General features: G+C 41.3%; 1 protein-coding gene across 10 annotated transcripts in view; it reads right to left on the bottom strand.

Annotated features, from left to right (window-relative positions):
* Positions 1-12: 12 nt before the first annotated feature.
* atp8a2 (ATPase phospholipid transporting 8A2) overlaps positions 13-22158 on the bottom strand; it is a 42618-nt gene continuing 20472 nt past the window's right edge. For 8 of the 10 annotated variants that reach the window (XM_067485314.1, XM_067485316.1, XM_067485315.1 and 5 more), the window contains 13 exons: positions 16566-16738; positions 12156-12339; positions 11459-11569; positions 9553-9627; positions 9005-9127; positions 8472-8550; positions 8292-8353; positions 7788-7844; positions 6394-6501; positions 4546-4634; positions 4256-4360; positions 1759-1850; positions 13-1471 (listed from right to left, as the gene is read on the bottom strand). In XM_067485314.1, the coding sequence (XP_067341415.1) occupies positions 1377-1471; positions 1759-1850; positions 4256-4360; positions 4546-4634; positions 6394-6501; positions 7788-7844; positions 8292-8353; positions 8472-8550; positions 9005-9127; positions 9553-9627; positions 11459-11569; positions 12156-12339; positions 16566-16738 (1353 nt within the window). In that variant the 3' untranslated portion in view covers positions 13-1376. Of the gene's footprint in view, positions 1472-1758; positions 1851-3964; positions 4032-4255; positions 4361-4545; positions 4635-6393; positions 6502-7787; positions 7845-8291; positions 8354-8471; positions 8551-9004; positions 9128-9552; positions 9628-11458; positions 11570-12155; positions 12340-16565; positions 16739-22158 lie in introns of all 10 variants that reach the window. The other 2 variants (XR_010911677.1, XM_067485319.1) reach the window with 2 other exon arrangements.

Here is a 22158-nt window from a genome sequence, read left to right as displayed (position 1 = left end):
TTTAGTCAGGCAATGGATTGATTAGATTTAATCAAGAACTCAGATGGACAACCCCCCTCTCCCACCCTGTCAGTCTAGCATTCCTGAGCCAGAGTGTCCTCCATGCAGAGCACACACACAATGGACTCTACATTCAGGAACATGATCCAAGAGAGTGTCTCAATCAGATCCTTTCTGTTTGGATGCCTATTAGTGCTAGTTCAAGTATAATGTTCCCTATAACACATTATGAGTACAAAAACAGGCATTAATGAAAAATAATAATAGCACATATACATTATAGTACACTTCAATAAAAAAAAGAAGAAACAGTCTACCAACAGAACTTAAGACGAAAGCGCTAATGACAGGCTTACTGTTTCTACATCAGCTGACAATGCTTAACAGGCGGTCTCAGGAATCGCAGGAGCAGCTTAAAACAGGAAAAAGAAAGTGGGTGTTTGAACTGGCCAGAATGACGAGATGGACAGCAGAGGAGAGACGCTGAAGGTGCGAAGCAGTGGGGAGATGTAGAGATAAGAAGTGAGAGTAGAGAGGTCCCATTGGGGTCAGAGGGGTTGAAGGGTTGGGGGGTGGGCGGTCTGTTCCACTTTGGGGTGAGAGTTCTTCCTCAGTGGCATCTCTGTTGTGTTTGGCAGTGCAGCTTGGCAATGCAAGGGTATGGGAAGTGGGCCTGTAGCTGAGGTTGCAGGGATGCAGTGATCCTTGGTCTATGCTTCCCTCCCTCCCTTTATAAGGAATTCATTAGCACATGAGTGTTTGTGTGTATGTGAGTGTGTTCATTTTGTTTTTTTTGGGATGCCCCCCCCCCCCCCCCCCCCGGACAGAAGAGCTAACTGACCTCATTAGAGCCAAATGAGAGGGAACTGTGGAAGCTAACACACACATGGACAGACACACACATGCACACTTACACATGAGCGCCAATGCATGCAGACATACATGCATGGGCAGGTATTGACAAACTGGAATGCACACAAACTCTCTCAAATCTCTCAAACACACACACACACTCAAAAACAATAACACAGTGGCATGAACCAAACCCACTCTGAAGGAGTATACAGATAATATAAGCAGTCTCTGAGTTTGACTGGTCGGGTGCGTGGATATGATTGCTCATGCCTGTGCAGCTTGTGTGAGTTTGGCGAATGTTTATTTCAAAAATTCAGCCTGGTCCCTTTTCTTAAGTCAGTCCCTCTGTGCACTAGCAGGGGCCTCCATGCCCGACCATGACCGTGAGGGGTCAGGCCATAGTTCCAGTAAGCCCACAGCAAGGGTTGGTCACCCAGCATGAGGGTGACACATAAGTCTCTCTCCACTGTCATCATGACACCCGTTGCTATGGTGAGCCCAAGCCTTGGTCAGGGGTAGGGTTAGAGGCTGGGGCGTTCGCGGGTTGTGGTGTAGGACCGCACCACCTGGGATTGTGACACCACACCGTGCTCCTCCTGAGAAAAGGCATAACCATCTGCAGAGCAACAGAGGAGCAGAAAATTAAAACTTTTCTGTGATCTTGTTTAAAAATGGAATCTGCAGAGCAACACATAAGCAGGAAACACAGACTCAACTCTATAGCACGATTTTCATCATAAAAATGAACAGAACATTCAATTAAAATCTGTCAGACACAACTCAATAACACATTTTCCCAAAGAAATAAACTTCTGATTAATTTTTCAATTGATATGATATGAACTTTGTTAAAGTAGTCCTACAGTAGGTTTACAATAATGTTGTAGTATTTTGAAAACTCACGTGACACAGTCTGCTGCACTGAGTTTGAGCGTCCTACACTTGAAGGCGTTTTCCTAAAGACTCTTGTCAGCAGATGGGCTCGTTCGTTTAGACTGGAGAGAATAGAAAGGCAGAATGGTTACAGTCATTGCACATAACCACTTGATAAAAGATGATTTAAAAGAGTATCTTCAACATTCACTCTACTTCACAACACCATCACTAGCTATTGGGAAATATGTTGAACCACATACTTATTAGTGTTATTTTTACTTTACAGAATAAATGCAGCAAATACAAATTTCAACTTCAGGTATCAACACATAGTAAAAACACTTAGTTCAATTAAAGTAGATTTAAGACCAGAAAGTTGGTAGGAAGCGGATTTGACATTGACTGCCTCTAACATTCAATTTAACCCCACAGTAAATCATAAACTGCATGCACAGTAACGGGACATCCACAGTAAACTATTCCTCACCCTCCCTCATCACTTCCCACACCTCTCTCCTCTCCTCTTAACTCCCCCCTTTTCAATAAGAAGACTGGATCCTCTGTTCTGAGACCACACGCCGTCACGGCTCCTCTCCTCCCGTGACCAAAAATAACTAAACACCTTCCAGGTTTTGCACACAAATGCAAGCAAGCACACTTGTTCATTTTGTACACCTCTTTCCTGTCTCAACATCATCATTATGGCCATTAAAGTCAGTAGACAGAAATGCTGGATGGAAAAGGAAACACATTTATATCAACGTCAAGAAATCAACATTTGCCAGTTTTATTTGAATGCGTAAATTTTCTACTTTTTTTTTGCCAACGAAGCACAAGGGTAATTTACAGCAGTGATGATCACCAGTGGATTGCAGCTAGCCCTTCCAAGGTTAAAATCAGCTAGCAAATGTTTAATACTGTATGAGAGTGTTGGCAACCTTTCACTGGACTGTTTGTAAAAAAAAATCTAAGAAACAAATGAGGGGCTCTGTGTGCTCAAGAAGTCTTTGGCACAAAAAAGTTAGAGAAATGTTAGAGAGATGACAGTGCTGCCTGAATGATAAAAAAAAGAATAATTAAAGGCTCATGCAGTAGTATGACTCAAGTTGTCCTTTCTCCTGCAGCGATGTGTCATTTTGAATACCTTCTGATTCAAAAAGGCCCAAGGATGTGCTCTTTTTGAACTCTTCCCATGAGGTGCTCCTGTACTCTGCCTTTCCACCCCTTTCCTATGTCCATCCCTGGACCTCCCCAGGAACTACAAACACAGATGTTCTCTTTTCCATTTTGCTCCATTGCCTCTCTGTCCACCCTTACTTTGCTTCTCTAATGCTAACTGGAGAGGATTCACGGATCTTGGGTTTAAAAGCAGGGTCAGTTCAGGGTGGGGCCCTGAGCAGGGGGTCAGGAGGAGCAGTGTGGTTACCCACTAATCTCTCTTCAACCTGAAAACAAGCCTCAGACTTCTTCGCTGCTGTGAGAAAGAAGCTTGTCTTGGTGACTTACTTACTTGGAAGTCATAATGTCAGAGTATTAGACAAGTCTATCTAATCCATACTAACATCCTTAACCAACTGCGGTGGAAAAAGTACCTGGATCCTTCATTTAATCAAAAGTACTTATATAGTACAATCACACCCAATTGCAGACACACCCAACATGAGGCTAATTTTACCAAATTGTAATTGGGTAGTTTTTACCATTTTGGATTTTTGTTTCTGTAAACTGAACCAACTGAACCAACAAAGCAATTTGTCACTAAAGCTGTAAGTACCATAAATATAAAATCAATTAACAGAAAATGAAAACAAACTACAAGTACCTCAACACTGTAATTACATAAAGCAGGAGTATGTACTTAGGTCCTTTCTACCACTGCTACCAAATTGTGAAACCATGACAATAAACACAAATGTATGACAAAAGCAACAATTTACTTCGTCTAACACAACTCTAGTGACACCACACACAAGGCTGAAAAAGAGAGAACTATAGACAAATCTACAAAACACACCAGGTCTGTATAGCAGTTCAAACTGATCCATCTATGAAGAAATCCAAGAAAGGAAGATTTGAAAAATGGACACAGAAGAAAAATAAAATTTAAAAAATACACTAGTATTAAGAGTATTATTTATAAAAGGGCAAACTCATTAAAGCAGCTTGCAGTTGAGGACAAAGGTCATATGAGGCCACAGTTCACACAGTGAGACAGTTCAAAACCAGAAACTACCTTTGTGACCATGTGACAGCTCTGGCTCTATGGGACCACAGCCTTGGCTTCAGTCCTGTGGACACTGCTACCAGGCAGTGATGGTTTCACACGTACACAAACATAATTTAATACTGAATCCGTACATGTTCTTAAAAATTATATGCAGGCTTGTCTGAAAAAACTCATCATCAAAAAAATTTAAACATAAAAACACTCATCAGAAATCAACAGAAAAAACTGCCAATAAATAAAACTAGACATAAATGCAAGCGAGATCTCACAATGCTTCCAGAGGAGCATGTTATATACCTGCGGCCACTGGCATCCCTAAGTACAGCTGCCCCCGGGTCAACGGCTCGTGCCTCCAACTCCTGCACCTCCTCTAGAAGAGACTTCCTCACAGAGCGGCGTGTGCTGTAAAGCAGAAATAATCTCATCACACAAATTAAGGAAAGTTTGAATGTGTTACTTTGCACACACGTGTGATTCCTAATATGAAGTGTGCGTAAGTGTTGACATAGACTCAATATGGGTTATGTAAATGCTTCAGTTAAGGCAAATAGTTTTCCATGTATTTCTATTTAATGTGTTCTACTTACGCAGTCCAAGCAAAGTCTTTGAGTAAACATGCAGTAGGCACTAGGACCAGACCCAGCCAGAAGTGCCAACACTGCATCACCCTGCCAGCCTGCAATGACAACACACGGGCTCCATCAATTTTACTTGTATATTCAATTCAATTCAAACGGAGTATTATGTTATTTTTCTCAGTAACCCCCACAGAAAACGTGTTCCACAAAGTAAAGTGAAAGTCCTACAGAACATTGGGGAATCAGAGTTAGCCAAAGCTGAAAACCCCTATTGTTAGTCAGACATATTTAACAGCTTTCTCACACTGTATCTACACCACAAACTAGATTTAACAGAGTATTGCCACAGCTGAATGTTCCTATGATGATAAAGATAAAAATGCTAGGGAGTAACCACAGATCCCCCCACTGCAGTCTCTGCAGTCCAGCTGTAGCCAGCCTCGTTGACCTTTGACCCTTATCTTTAGTCCGTCTCCAGGGATTAATCATATGCCTAACCACTGTCTCAATTTGTCTGTTGGTCTCCCTGCTTCTTACTCCCACACATCTCTTTCTCCTGTGGTTCCCTCCAAATCTCACTCTTTCACAATTTCCTTTCAATATTAGTGACTAAATCTTCTGCTGCTTGTCCTCACCTGTTTTTATAAATCCCCCAACATTATTACCCAACATCTCCCTGTTGGTTATCTGCAAGAGCTCTGCAGTTTTTCACAAACTGAAGTAAATGTTTCTATGTTTGAACATTTAAGTCTGCAGTCACATACACTTAATGCACTATGTTGCCTTTAATGTCTACCACCTTACTTCCTATATCACGCATTTTCTGTGTCGTGTGTTTGATCCCGAGATTTAAAGACAATTCGCTTTGCAGAGGGACAGGCAAGAGGAAAAAATAACCGGGAAACCATTAAGAATTATATTCTCCAGCAGCTGGAAACACAACCAACCACAGACAATCCAAATGGGCTCACACATCCTCCTGTCAGTGACAAACACCTACACACCGATACACACATTTCATTTTTACAGCATGGGACACACTCTATTTCACATGGTCTTCATACACTTGGAGGATAGAGGAATGCTAAATGATTTTATTTGCTTTGTTATATCCATAGAAACAGACAGTTGCTCTCCACTACTTCGACACAAATCACATGTAGTGCCCCTCTGACACGCACAAAGTTTCAAAATCATACGGCTCTTTTCCATTTTGTTTCCCCATGGATGGAAATATAGATAACAACAGCAGGGGAAATAGGAGAGGTAATAGGGTAGTTAGGAGGGCGCAATGGAGGTTTGGGGGGTGGTGGTTGACTGTCCCTGACCATTCCCCACTTAGACTGAGCAGCTGCAGAGAAATTTGACCGCATTCCTGATTTCTGACACAAATTGAATTAATGGGCTGAGGGCAGTTGAGATGGCCCTATTCCCTTCCCCTACTCACTCAGTGGGCCACCTCACTTCACCCCTGTCTTCATCCCCAGACTCTAAATTGAGTCTCTCAATCAAGGGCTCCCTAGCATACACCATCATCACTACTAGCAGCAGCCCACCCTCTTGAATCAACACCTCCACAGAGGGCAGTAAAAGATAGGGGCTCGGGTGACACGCAGCAGGTGCAGGAAGCCTGGTGAGAGCGGTTGGTGGAGCATAAATCTCCCCCTGGCGCTGCAGCAGTACTGCTGTGAACACCCAAGAGGTGAGTCTCAAAGGCGCCATATATTGGCAACCGTGAGGACGGGAGTGGCAGGTGTTGTAGGCTGCAGAAAAGAGATTTAGAGGGAAGGGCTATTTTAACCCCCATCACCATCTCTTACTTACATGAGTGACAGATGTTTATAGAGAGCAACTTGCCTGGCCCAGCATGTCGGGGGCGATGGGGATGGTGGGCCAAATGGCAGAGTAGACTGCAAAGAAGACCATCCAGAGGGCCATGCTTCCCCATACTGCCAGGTGAGAAAACTACAACAAACACAAAAAGGGATACAAGGAAGAGCCAAAGGGAGGATGGAGATTAAGAGACAGAAAAGAAAGACAGTGTGAGGTCAAATAGTTTACATTCAGCTCATACCCAATATAGACAACCTTTCCTTCCCCTCTCCCCTAGTCTTCTCCCCACTTTGTGATCCACCACAGCAAGACACTGTGTGAATTCCAGTGGGACCCTGCTTGATTACTGACAGGCTGTTGTGTGGACAGATGAACGGACAAAGGTGTCGGCGCTCGACTTTCTGTGCATCCTGATAATCTATCTCCTACAGTGTGTATGATGTCAGCTAGTGCTCTCTTAAACTCTGCATCCACGTTTGCTTATGTCGTTCCTGTACCAAAAGTTGGTTTATTCTTTAATCGGTCATTTCCTTGTTCAAATCATTCTGTGAACAAGTTCATGTAAATCATGTTCAAGTTTTGTGAGCACACTGCAGTTTTTTCTAACACAATAATGCATCGGTCCCACATCTATTATCTGGTACAGTTTGACAGTGTGCTGCACTACTTTCATGTATGATAACATTGCTTGTGAGGGATTTGCTGCTCCTAATCTGAGAGACATACAACTGCCAATTGATGTAATAAGTGTTAATTATACTAGTTGCTGCTGCTTCTTCCTGGGATTCCCACTACTCTTTAGTACATAACTGCAGTAACACGTAGTATTGAAATTCTGGATGCAGACAAGTGTCAGTAATATAAATGACTTGTTTCTAGTTTTGAATTCTAAATAGTGACAACAACACTTTTTTATATTTCTCATGAGAACATTCTTGAGAAAGAACTTTGGGCTTCGTTTTGTTTAATCAAAAGTGTTCTGCTAAAATGATTCTTTATATTGGATCCATCTGACACACGGTTAGGTCGCTGTTTTCTGATCTGCATCTTGTCTAAACATGTCATGACGGCCAATCCCTGCAGCTGCAACACTTCCCAAAGCTGCTTCATGGTCAATGTGTTTGACTGACATAAGTACAGATTTTCTGTAAGTGGATAAGTTTTTAACACTGCAATGGAAAAAAAATCGCAGCCACATGTGTCCTGGTTGGAAAAAGCAGGGCAAGTGACTGCAGTTTAAGAGGCCTCTACCACAAGACCAAGGTGAGCCACATCTCTTCCTCTGCCTCCACTGGCTTTGAAACTTTTAGCCCAGGTCGTATGAAAACGCTCCCACTAAAATTCTCTTTATTTATTAACAGTTGAGTAACACACAGGACATGTGGTGTGGTATACTGAGAGTGTGTTAATGTTCCTACCTTGGTCCAAGCGGTGGTCTCCATTCCTGCTTTCAGACATACTGTAACAACCACATACTACACAAACACAGGGGAGAGGGAGGGCAAATAAAAATACAGAAAACAGGATTAATTCACTGGCAACTGTGGAGATAATAAACATTAATGTTTTATAGTGAGCTCAGCAATGTCTGTTAAAATACTCAGGACCCCCAAAGCTTTCTGCAGCCTGCACACACATAGCACAACAAATAAACAGAACAGAGACTGACAGGAGATAGCCGGGAGTAAAATGATAGCAAGAGAAGTGAACAGAGAGAAGAGACAGACGAGGGCAAGAGGAGACACACTGCCTAGATGAGACTAGATTGACTTGAGACTTGTAACAGGTCTGAGGACACTGCACAGTACTGCTGTGTACACAAATACTCTGCAGAAAAAAATGGATGCTAAAATATACAGAATTACATACAGGATATAAACAAAGACACATAAACACACATAAAATACAAATAAGATACTTACTGTGTAGACCATATTTCCAACAAACAAGTAGTCATTTCCCTGACCATTACTGAAGGGAGAGTCTGTGGTGAACACACACACGCACACACACACACACACACAGATACATATAAATGTCTTAACAGTCTTAACACCCATAATAAGTTGAGTGTAGATGAGTTACTGAGGATAGTAACTTACCATGCTCTAAAATTTTAAGAGGAAACCAAAAGAGAATAATTGAATGGATCAGTGCGTTGATACAGTGTCCCCAAAATACCTGCAAGACAGAACGAGAAGACGAGAGTGGAAAACAAGTCAGTGCAAACTAATGCCAAAGCATAAACATGCCTCCGAACTCCCTAACACATAAAAAAATTACAAAAACGGCAATACACAACTTCAGAAACATACAACTTCTGCCATCAAAGTGCCCCCCCTTACTGTACACACACATTAACACACATACAGTAGGTCAGTAGGATAAAATGAAAGACTTCCTTATTCTGGCCTATGAATCTCATTAGGGGTTGCCATAGAAACACCCCAGTCTTCATGCCACTCTTGTTTACTCGCTGGTGTCCCAAACAAACAGTAGGCATCACTCATCAATCCGCAGAGGAACCACAAGGCATGTGGAGTTGCACGCAGCGTGCAGAAATTACTTATTAAGCTTTGATTTTAGCATGTGCGGAGTGTGTCTGTTTGCGGATTATAAATGTGTGTGCGTGTACCTTGGTGTTAAAGCCCTCTGCATTCTGGGTGATCCGGTAGAGCTGTGGGAATCTGATCATGTTCTGCTGGCTGCATGGACGGTCAAATATCCCCAGAGTGAAAGGGGGCAGTGCTGTAAATATCTGGATTGCACATAAGATACACATAGAACCATTAATTTAATGATGTCACAAATTGTATACATATACACATACACTTTGATTAGCTGGACAATCTGTTTATATCAGAGTGACCACATTAATGGAATTTAGTAATGTCTTAAAAATGGAAAGCCTGAAGGTTTGTACTCAGATCTAAAAGTACACACAGTGATCACCAAAACACATGGAAACACACATTAAAAACACATGCGTGCATACAAACATCTGTGGCATTTAGAAACATCGGTGATAAGACAACAAAGAGATTGATTGACCCAATGTAGAAAGCAAAAGGGAGCACTTAGCCTCAACTCAGTTAAACAGGGACGGGAGTCTGATGGTAGACGTTGGAAAAATGGGAAAAACAAAAAACAAAAAACAGATTGTTTGTGAAGGCAGATACTCACCACGTTGTAGAGACCTATACACCAGCGCTCAAAAAGGATCTGGCCAGAGAACCCGTTCACAAAGGCAAACCAGAGCTGGGACACAAAGAGAGGGATGAGAAGGGATGAGAGCAACAATAGCAGAGAGTAAATCTGCCTTAGGGAGGTACTGATAGTGGAAACAGCAGGTAGGGAGATGGCCAAATTTAGGCCTATGTTCATATTACACATAGCAGAATAAACCAGTAGAACGTGATGGCTGTGCATAGTGCATTTTATACAAAACACGATAAAATGTGAAAAGAGAACTAACAACCCTAGCATATAAAGAACAACTTACTGCTAGAGCAACATGTCTCAGCTTGTGGTCTTTGTCAGTGTTACTGCAGCATAATGCATAATGAAAAAATCTGAAATCCAGCAAAGTGTTGATCTTTACAAATTGTCAAAGTGCATACAGCAAGATGCATACCAGTGTGAGCTTTAGTCACCAAACTTACACAATGCAACATTGACTCCTGGTGGATACAAACATTTTTATCCACTATTTTCCAGGAATTGTTTTATTTTTTGTAAAATTTACGAACAAATGGCCAAAACAATTTGTTCAATAAAACTGTGGGAGAAGTTCTAAATTTGCTTGACCTGAACAAGAGTTTAAGACCATGTGGTGTGCAATAACCGTAGACACCCACTGTGATTAAAGAGCAAACTGAGATGGGGCTTTCAAGATTGTCTTTCAATCTTCAATGGAAAAACAGCATAATAAGTTAATGGGAAATCCATTTCCATCTCTTCAGGAAACACTTTTCAGAAAAGGTGTAATCATCATGGCTGCATCAGAAAGTAGAAGGTTTCACTGGAATTAGGCTTTTAATTTCAGAAAGTGCTTGAGCTCTGGAAACAATACCACTGGCTGAAACAGAGTCTTGATTCATCTGATAATAAAATTTAAAATTTCAATATAAAGTATGTTAGTATAGTCTTTTCACTTCCTGTAACTCCATTAAACCATTCGGCACCAGGATTTGGATGCATTCCTCACGTAGGTTGTGGTTGGCTCCTAAGCCACTTTCTTACTTTGTAGAAATTCATTTACCAAAACAGCCTCTAAATGTAACTCTGGCCCAGGGGAAGCCTTTATTAGCGCCTTACACACATACTCGCACACACACACACACACACACACACACACACACACACACACACACACACACACACACACACACACACACACACACACACACAGCAGACACAGGCTGATCTGAGGGCAGATAGAGAAAAAAGTTTGGGATTGACAATGATAGGAGTTGTGGCATTCCTGGCACATCCAGTGGAGCATAAGGCCTAAGGGTTAGGTCAGATAAACAGAAAACACACCCATCCCCCTTATTCTGTCAGCACAAAGTGAACAGAGACAGTGCCTAACCTTTGGCCTACAGTGCCCTGCAGGAGGCCAGTTGTGTGAGATAATCATGGTAACACACACATACTGTACACACACAGCGCTGGTGTGAGTGGGACAGTAGGCTACAGGCTACAGCTCCCATGAGGACCTGCACCTGCTGGCATCCTTAATGTGAGACAGAGGGTGGGGAGAAGGAAAGAGCACAGCTGACAAATACTCGTCATAACAGGCAGGCCAGGGCTGCAGTGTGCCCCTTCAACACACATACATAAAGCTGTCGACCCTTGGAGCCAAGGTCTCGCCACTGCTGATGTAAACACGCGTTCTTTCTGCGCAAGTGTATGCGTGTGCCTTTGTGTGTGTGTACGTAAAAGAGACAGAAAGCAGACACCAGAAGGGCGCCTCATCTATCACTGTCAGCCATGTCGACAAACAGCTGCAAAACGTCTCAGTTAATGTAACTGTGCATGTGTGTGCAAGCGTGTGTATGCAGTGAGGGTATAGTGCCAAAGCTCTTACCTCTATAATATAGAGGACCACATTCTTATAGAAACAATAAAGGATGCACTTGGTGACACGGTTGTAGCTCCAGGCCCCATGGACCAACAGCAGCTTCTCCAAGTAGGAGAACTACCATCAGAAAGAGAAAGAGAGAAAAGACTGAGGTATTTAAAGAAAAAAAGACTGAATCATTTCTGACTTGACTAATCGAGACAAAAAAAGATGAAAAAGGATGTTGACAATGTGATGGGGAGAAGAGAGAGAGTTAAGGAAAATGATAAGTTGATACGATATGTTGAACAATTAGATGTACAGGGGCTGTGCAATAACTAACTCAAACAAGAGCCCAAAAGATGCGAAACGTTGCCTACAAATATCAATGCAAAGAGGGGATTTTCTCATGCTGCCAAGACGTAAAAATACAATATATGCACATGCTTGGTGACTTTTAGATTAACATTTTAACCACTTGTGTTGAGCTGTGACTTTGCACTGACAACATGATACTTGAGTGACCCCTGTGAGTAAATTCTTCTTCAGTTTTCCCCTAAAGCGAGGTCAAAGGTCAGTATCAACTGAAAAATGAGCAGGTAAGGACTTAGTGCTCTGCCTAAATATGCACATGTGTATCCATTATATGTATTTATTTAAAGCCTGTAACCGTATTAACCCTGACCACGCATGAATGTATATGTTCTGTGTGTCTGCATCCCACCTGTGCTATAGAGTAGTCAGAAGAGTTGGTGGCCTGCATTCCTTCGTTGCCACTTATGCCCACTCCGACGTGAGCTGTTTGTATCATTCCCACGTCATTTGCACCATCCCCTATTGCTAGCGTGATGGCTTTCACATGCTTTTTCACCATGTCCACAATCTCTGACTTCTGCAGGGGAGACACTCTGCAGAGCACAAATAGGAAGAATGGTAAATATGGTAGCTTCCTATTAAATGTGAAATAAGACCAGCAATTGAAAAAGAAGGACTACATCTTGTGAAACTAACTGTGGGAAACAGTTTAAAGGGGAAAGAGAAAGATTGATTAGAGGCTGGAAGGAGCACACACAGCTCTGTTTACTGCTCTTCACCAGGTATTAGGAAACAATGATTCACTGTCAAGACTCTGTGTAGCTCATGTTTATGCGTTTACATGTGTGTGACTCTGCTTCAGAGAGTGTGTGTGTGTGTGTGTGTGTGTGTGTGTGTGTGTGTGTGTGTGTTTGGGGAGCTTCCAGTGGTGCTCCACCCTCTTGACCTGTACCACTGATCCTGTGTCTATAACCGGTTCTGTCTCTTCGCTGACAATGGAGACAGGGAGGCTGGATTACAGACGCTTCGCCTCGGGGCCACTGAGACACGATGGTGAAGTGTCACGCTGCATTAGTTCAAGTACTAGGAATATGTTTAATTTTATGGAGTCATGGGTTGCATCTGTGAAATGGAAAGCTCCATGACATGGTGTTCCCTCTCCTGAGTTGGTTCTCTGTTTGGCTTTATTAAAGAGGTTTTGGATGTGGTGTTTCCTCCTCATTATTTAATCCACCGTCTGCCAGGGGAAGAACTTGCGAAAGGTTTTTATATTGGTGTGTAGGAGATGGTTGAGGGTGCCAATCATTTTGATCTGGCTCTTACACATGGACATTTGATACTTTTTCCCCATTTAATAACTTTCTGGAGCTTTTTATCTGATCATATCAACACTGCACAAATGTTTGTGAAGAGCACTAAGCCCATAACACACATTATCCTGCTTTCCATGTGCATTATTATACTAGCTTTTCATTTGAATAGGTCACCATTGCGCTTTAGATAATGGTGCTATTATTACATTTTTTGGGATATATCAGGGAATTATAAGGCTTAACTAGTAGTGATCTTAGGCAAAGACTGTGTGAGAACATTTCAGCTCCACAAACTGTTTACATTCATTCAATGGTGGATTCTGGACCCAGGGACTATGATTGAGTCTGTCTTCATCTCTGTTTTCAAAACAACCCTTGTATGAGGAGGTGTTCCTGCAGCCTGTCATTCATATGTGCACAGGTTAGGTAAGTCTTTTCCTTATTACCTGCAACCTGTACAGTGAAAGCAAATACATCTAAAAAGGAGGAAGGCATGGGAGAAAACTGATACTAGGTTTGGGATTAAACCTGTACAAAAAATAAACGTTGTACTCCTCACCCTGTAGTAGGTCATGTGCATTGTGAGTGACAAACACATTTTTCATAATCCTAATGTATGACTTTTGCATTTAGTATACAATGTGGTGTTGATTTAACACAAATTCAAATGTTTTCTACATCATTTGGAGAAACAGTCAGCAAGGATGGAACAGATTTCTTTTCTGCAAAATCAGATACTCTAGCTTTAATGTTTAGCGATAAGGTAGCATAAAGCAGATAATTAACAATGCGCTACTACTGACTACAGTTATATGCATTAACCAAATCCAATTATTAAATTGGATCTTAAATACATTTCCTTAATTACACTAATTATTTGAGCCTCTGTGATGTAATAAGCCATGGTAATGTTACTTAAGAATCAACACTGGACTACCCACTACACGTGAGGCTAAACCTTTCACAATGACTGTTTCTGTGTTTGTATCAGATTTAACTTTTAAACATTCAGTGTCTACCAAATTTTTTTAATCCTCTGATAATGCTATTACAAAATCAAATTCATGATAAATTAAGTTATGTGCAGCTGCACGAGCTATCACGTGCAAACAGAAAACAACGTGGTGCTTTGAAAAAGACACAGTAAACAAGATGAGCAGCGGCTGGAGCCAACAGGCCATAAAGATGGTCTGTCTTCTATGAATATGGTAGAAGGATCAAGTCCCGGTCAAGCTGAAATCACAGGACTGGGTGGTCTGATTAATATTCATACATAATTTACACACATTCACAAACACACAAATACACACACACACACACACACACACACACACACACACACACACACACACACACACACACACACACACACACACACCTCCTGTTCCCCACCACCACATGCTGCAGGATATTTCTAACATCAGACAGAGTCTTGGCCTGTGTAGTCTATGCTGAAGGATGGGATCAAGATCGAGTCTTTGTTTTTCCTGTTTTTGCGTCTTAAGTGTGTGTGAGTGCGTCTGCTTGCGTATCACTGGGCCTCAGATCACAAATCTCTCTTTATCTTTGCCTCTGTCTCGCTCTACCTTTCCTCTAAACACTGCTAACAGTGTCTCGGTTTGTGTAAAGTGGCATTGAAGAGATGAAAGGCTCCCAGTGCTCTTCATGGTGGAAATGAGCAGAAAATAAGCCGCTACTAAGTCCTATAAACAAACGCACAGTTAAGTCAGGAACCCATGCGTACGAATGAATCGAGCCCCTGAGAGACACAAATTCACAAACTGTGACCTATCACACCAATACAGTAGGTGAGACGTTAACCCACATTCATCTCTATGCCTACAAGTCAAACCTAAAGCTCCAGACACCTTTATAATGTTCCCTGGCTGTACACACACATTAATAATTAAATGTACAGTAGATGTTCCCAGCAAGGGGGTCAGGACCTCCCATTGGTTTACAAGATAAATCTATGGCAACTTTTCTTTAATCTCTTTTCTCTTTTTGCCCTGTCTATGCAACTCAACGGTTTGTTTGAAGCGTTGAGCCTAAATGTAATTTGTAAAGAAAAACTTTGTATCAAGGGGTTGTATATGCAAAAGAGACTAAGGCCCACTGATTTAAAAAAATGAAAATAAAATGATCTATTAGAGTATTTTATTGTTTAGTAAAATAATCTTTACATGCAAGCAGCTGTACATAAACTAAAACAAAATATGATCTAAAAAATGTAAATTGTATAAGACGACTGGAAAGCAACCGGATCTGCTTAACAAACCTAAGAAAGAGCTGAAACCTTCAGACATCGATCTAGTACTTTGCGTGATTTCAATATTTTCTTTCTTGTTTCATGTTTACATGTAGAAAGAACTGATGTTTGATAACCAGCTGTAGTCAGGATAAGGAGAGAGGGATGGAGGGGAGGTAGAGTGAAAGGAACTGGAGGCTGTTTGCAGTTTGAGTCCGGATATGGGCTGGATATGCAATGGAGAGTCAATTACTTCCCTCCTGGCTGCACTCACACATGTACACACATGTTGTGCACACACGGACAAAAGCCTAGTGGGAACTCTTTTGTGTAACATCACAGCTGGTGCTGGTGGAGTGGAACATGACCAAAAAAGGGAACATGTAGTAAACACCCTATGAACAGAGTGCACTTTGTATCAATGGAAATGTATAATGGCAATGCCGCCTCTGTGTGTGTTGTTGCACTCAATGAGTCATAACTTTAACATTTCCATGCACCGTACTGTAGTACATTACTCCTGCTGTGCAGCCGGATCGCCTTTAATTACCCTTATTCATTTGCTGACCGTGGGCAACCGACAACCTTTACAAACACATGGCAGGTCTGTGAATGGCCTCACACACTGATACTTTCTCTATGTATTGTATACACAACACAGTAAGAGTTAATCTATTTGTGGTGAGACTCAACGGAACTTTCTCTTGAACATTTGTGTGCTTTTTTTCCTTGGTAGGTGCCTCTAGTTAGTGACTTAGTTTCTTTATTCAAAAAGAGCAGTTTGGTGATTTGAAACCTAATAAAACTCTAGAACACTGGACTAATTCATTGATGTTTTAACAAATATCAAAAATTGATTTGTACAAAATATGCTGTCTAATGTGTCTTCAGAGTGCAAAACCTCAACTTAACCCGAAGAGCATTAGAGGTCAAACGTATACTGGTGTGTAGGAGATGGTTGAGGGTGCCAATTATTTTGATCTGGCTCTTACTCATGGACATTTGATACTTTTTTCCCCATTCATACAAGGAAGTTTTCTTTATTTTTACTCGTGTAAATGAGGGACAGACCTTGAAGGTTAATGATTGAAGAAATTAAGAAAACTGGTAAGACAGGTATATTTGCAGGTATATTTTCTGCATTTTCAACACACAATTTGAGAGCAAGGTAATAAGACAAAGCCCAAAATACATTTTATGTATGTACCAAGTGTATGTTCCTGTGTGTGTGTGTGTGAAATAAACAAGGCTTCCCTACCGGCAGCAGATGACAGCTTTGCAAGACAAGGCCAAGTCAAGAAAGGCCTGGCGGAGCTCGAAGGACAGGGCATATTTCAGAGTCTGACCATCGATGATCAGTGCCAGCTCATTTTCCTTCCTCAGAGAGTCACCCAGGGACGAACAGTGAGCCGTCAATGTCGCACGTGTAGCCTACAAAATTAGAGAGAGTGTAAAGAAGAAAGACTAGAAATTCTTCTTTTCTCCTTCACTATGTAAATACTGAGACAGTTTCACAGTTTGACAACATGTTTTTCCTGACAAGTGTCTATCCCCAAACCCAAAATCTTTTCTTCTTGTTGGTTTAAGTCAACAGCAAACCTCACCACTAACTACTAAAAAACCTAATCTGCACCCTCTTTTTCATTTGGCCACATTTTCAGGCTTTATGTTTTTCTGGGGATATTGTGGCCTCAAAAGTAAAGAAAACACAAATCACACACATCAAAACATGCAAACCAATTTGTTGAAAGGTCAAACCCACTGGTGGTAAATGTAAGACATATGCTCCGGGTTGCATGGGGCTGCTTTCATCTGGGGAAAGAATTTGCTTCTGTGTAAACTAAATAATTAAGAAAGCCAAAATAAAGTCCCGTTTTTCTAGACATGAGCACAACACGCTGATGCTATGAGGTCCAGAAGGCATCCTCAATCACTGCCGCACGTCTTACATCTTTTGATTACAAAGAAGCAGTAAACTACAGTGGAGAGAAAAATTGCAAAGAGGGACAATGACACAGAAGCAGAAAAAAAAAAAGTTCAAAAGATAAATGAGTTGGATTACTGTGGTGACAAATGCATCAGTCATTTAAAAACAGGAAAGTGTATGTCTGTGTGTATGTGTGTCTGTAAATGCCAGCTTGTCTGAAGGGCAGTAGTTTGGGGCGCTTTTAATAGAGCTCTTGATAATAGAGGGACATGAATTAATGGAGAAAATAAACATCCTGCAAAGATGTAATGAATTCCATGTGGAGGAGCAGGCACGATACAAGCTACCAGTCAAGCACACGCACACGCACATACACAAAGATGTTTTTTTTTTATTTCTAATGACTGAAATGATGAGGTCCATGGGATTCCAATGTTACACAGCCTTAACATTTCAAGGTTCAAAATCCCCCTGGTGTGGTTCATATGTACCTTAGATTAACCAATGAAAAATAAAAAAGGTAAATAATTTAGATTTCAATTATGAATTCATTAAACAACAAGAAGACTATGATTGAGATGAGTATAAACTTTAAGGAGATCTCCAAACCAACACTAAACAGACAGAACTAGTGTTTTTATGTGTTGAAGCTCAATAACTCTACAGTGTAGCTACAGTTTATATACAACTAGCAGAACTATTCAGCTTACACACATAATAAACAAAGAAAGATGCAAAATGAAATGCCCTATAGCTGCAACTGTTTGGGGAAACATGGGTAATACAACTAAACAGACAGAAATCCGCTGGAAAAGACCAAACTCTAGACACAAAGGTCCACAAACATTTAAAAAATTGGCGCCGTTAAGAATCTGCCCAGTCTCTCACAGCGGGTTATTGGCGGCCATCAGGCCTGAGAGAGTCTAATGACCCAAAGAGACATGACCACTCTTTCTTCTGATCGGCATGTGTAAGAGACAACGCAGCAACCGCACACATATACACATGTAGGTAACACAATCAAATGAACAATGCAGCCTCTCAGTTTCTTGCCAAACAGAGATGCACACATGCGTTCCCTCCACACATAAGTGTCCCTCCTCTTCCCAAAAATTCCCCGCTCTTGTTTTCTCAGCCTGAGGCTGTGTGTTTTTCTTTGTATGCCGGAATTCCTGTTTGCATTCACCTTTTTCCCCAAACAGGGGGAAAGGAAAACAAAAACATAATGAAAGGATTAAAGGAGATTACAGGTTGTCAGGTCTGAAACTCAAAGCATATGTGTGTGTGTGTGAGAGAGAGAGAAAGAGAGAGAGAGAAAGAGAGGACTGTGCATGTGTTTAAATAGAGGAGTAAAACACATGTATGCAGGTATGAGTGTGTGTGTTTGCATATAAGTGCACAGGGGATTGTGTTTGTGTCTGTATGTGTACACATGTTGTTCATGTACGTGAGATGTGATTCTCACAAAACCTCCTTTTCCCTGCTAATTGTCACTTCATCACAGAGAAATAGCCTCAGCAGCATAATTCAAAGTAAACAGTGAAAACAACTGAGGATGTATGATGTATGTATGATATTGTAAGAAAACACAATTAATGATACATGTTCTGGGCAGAAGGTGTTGATGCTTAATGGTTGTCGCACTGCTTAATGCAGGGCGCCGATTCGTTGAAGCTCTTTTCAAAATGATATTAAGTGGAGTGTTAGGGGACGACTACAAATTCATGATCTACCATTTTATTTAGAGAACATAAAATGGGCTAAATGTTTAGTTTTGTCAGATTTTTACCACAGAATGAACCTAATTATCGGGTCACATTTATTGGTCAACTCGCTGTGTGAATGCAGTGAGGTATGAATACACCACAGTAACTTGTCACAGCAGGTCCAGTAAAAGCTTTAGGAGCAGTTGAGATAACCTGCGATAATAACCTGCAGGGAGTTATAGAAGATTAAAAAAGGTAACTAATGTACAAACACTAGTTAACTCCTAAAGCTAAGAGGCTAGTCTAGACCCAACTGTCTCCTCCCGACAAAAGAACAATGTATTAAGATGAAAAGAAACAGCTCACATTGGTCCACAGTAATCTGTTAGCACTTTGCCGAAGAGAACAAACATGAGATCAAACCTAAAATGCATTACTGTGGAGTTTTTCTCTTTCTCACGCTACATTCCTCACTATTTTTGGAGACCTCAGAGGAAAAATAGCTTAATTCCTTGATTGCAATATGACAGATCTCATTAACTAGCATTTTCAGGTTCCAAGCTAAATGTTTATTTTTCATGTGCAACTCAGCCCAAAGAGGGCAGAAACTCTCTTAACACACACACGCTCTTTGTAAACCGTGGTCACAAGCCCTTCTGCCTGGAATTTTATCGGGTTTATATTTGGATCACAAAATGATCAGGGTATGGAGGCATGGGGGTTTAGAGATTTTGCAGGTCACCTTCGCTCAGTGCATACTTTACCATAAAATGCATAAGAACACACACACAGACACAGACACACACACACATACACACATAAATATACATAATATTGCAGGTATGTGTGTGTGTGTGTGTGTGTGTATATATATATATATACACACACACACACACACACACACATATACATATATGTATACATACACACACACACACACACATACATATATATATATGTGTGTGTGTGTGTGTGTGTGTGTGTGTGTGTGAGTTTATGAACACACAGTGTGAATACAGTGAAGATGTGAAAAGCCAAATGCTGATCCATTCCAGGCCACCTTCTCCATTCAAAGAGAGCTCAATCGCTGGTGCCATTATGACAAATGTACCTAAACAGAGTACAAAACATACAGATAAGCACTAAGCAAGATAAATGGGAAAAGGTTCAAAGAGTAGGAGAACAACGAAGGACAAGTAGTGTGAACTAAACTGGTCTGGGGAAAAGACTGAATCAGAGAGAAAGAGAGAGCAAGACAAAGGCGCTGAGTGAGAAGAAGGCAGAGAAAGACAAGCACATATCTGAACTGTGGATTCTGTCACCAGTGAGATTTAAGACACCATTTAATTATCAAACTGTGCATCTGTGCAAACACCCACATTCTTTGCTGCTTGAGCCTGAAACACAAAAACCAGACACACATGTGAACTTTAACAGTGGAGACCTGTTGTGCAAAAACTATTACAAGACAGAACAATAGTACATGCAAGTAGAGGTACTACAAAATGTGACCGCGTGGGTGCATAAAGATGATTAATGAGCAGAAGAGAGATGATGTTGGTTTAAATGTTGAGCTGTGGGCAGCGTGACGGGGAGAGGGCACATTGTTGGAAAGTTGGATGCAATGTACATTCGGAATTATCATGCTGATCAAGGTGATCATGTCTCACTGCGTCTAGGGCAAACTGTGTTTACATGTCTTGCTATAGAAGCATGGACAAATACCATCAATTGTTGGGAGATTATGGCAGGTCCTCAGAAAGTACTGGCTGAGGTTTAAGAGTTAAGGTTAACTACAGAAAAAGAACAAGCATGTGTGTTAGAGCCAGACTAGGAGACATAAGTACGAAGGTTAAATGGAAACTTTCATTCACATGTTAACTCAACAGGAGGAGGCTTGACACAGATTTGTGTCAGTCTGTGTGTGGCATGTGATCTGAAGTTGACAGATGGCACTTGTCACAGCTTCAGCAGTCACAAACCGTTTACCCAGGAGGCATTGCTCACATGGTTTGTTTTGATGAGGAGGAGCACCAAAAGGAGATCACATTACCACTCACTCTTTGCCATCACATGCCTCAGAGAAATCTCCCCCTTCTTCTCCTTCTGTCTTCCTTTATCCAGATTGTCTGTATCATTCATGAAGTATAATACATACTTTCCTGCTTTATTACCAAACACTCCTGTGTATCCACTAGGATAAACACACTTTTTTGTTGCTTGTTCCTGCTCTCCCTCAAATTCATCCCTAACACACACACACACACACACACACATACACTCACTCACACACAGAGTTTTCCTGTTACACACCACTGCAGCTGTGCAGTCACTTCCTGTGCGTAGAGAGGGTGCTGACAGATGCGGAGCTAGTAGTGTGAAGGAGACATGGAGAACAAGATGTGTGGGAGCTGCATCTGCCGCCAAGACTGGCAACTGCACCGATGTAATCCACCACACAGATCTGTCTTCACACATGATAACACTAGGTGCGATAGATGTGGGACAATTTTTAAAAAACAGGGGTGAGAGGTTAACCTTAAAGTGAGATTCTGATAAGCAGCTTCTGTTTTTGCTCACATGCATGTTATACTTTCTAACAGGTCCACAAGTATAAAGAAGCAGAGCTGGTGGAGTTATTTTAAGTGTGAGGTAAGTATTGCACTGAACACTGTGTCGCTTTCATCCATTAGACCACCAGTCACAACCAGAGTTCACTGAAGCTGCCTCGACTGACAGTCGTTCACTTTGACACGATATGTATACACAAGTACATCACTTCCATATATAAAACAGAAATGTTTCATCTCTTACACACCACAATGAGAATCTAAACTTGAGCCGTCTAATCAGTCTATTAATAAGATGTTCATGGAGGCGAGGATATCTTGAATCTGATCAAATACCTGTGTGTCTGTAGGATGTTAATTGCTTTTTTAAGGGATGTGCTTCAGCATTTCCATCTCTGCTCTTTATTAGGTTTTGTTGCAACAGTTTGTCAAGTTGTTTACTCTGTTTCATGTTTGCCGTGCTGCGTTTACACCCACTTGAAAGCGTGCTCTAAAGGCCCAGAGCTTACTGTATAAGCATACTGCACTCATCAGATGAAAGTCCATGGTTTATATTTCTTGTCAAACAGCTGTCTCTCTCTTCTGCCTCTCTGCGCCAAACAGAAATGTGTTAGTACAACTACTTAACAAAAGAACCCTTTGAACCTC

Source organism: Channa argus, chromosome 19, assembly GCF_033026475.1.
Source record: "Channa argus isolate prfri chromosome 19, Channa argus male v1.0, whole genome shotgun sequence".
In the NCBI taxonomy this organism is placed as follows: domain Eukaryota; kingdom Metazoa; phylum Chordata; class Actinopteri; order Anabantiformes; family Channidae; genus Channa; species Channa argus.
This window is presented reverse-complemented; position numbering and strand designations above follow the sequence as displayed.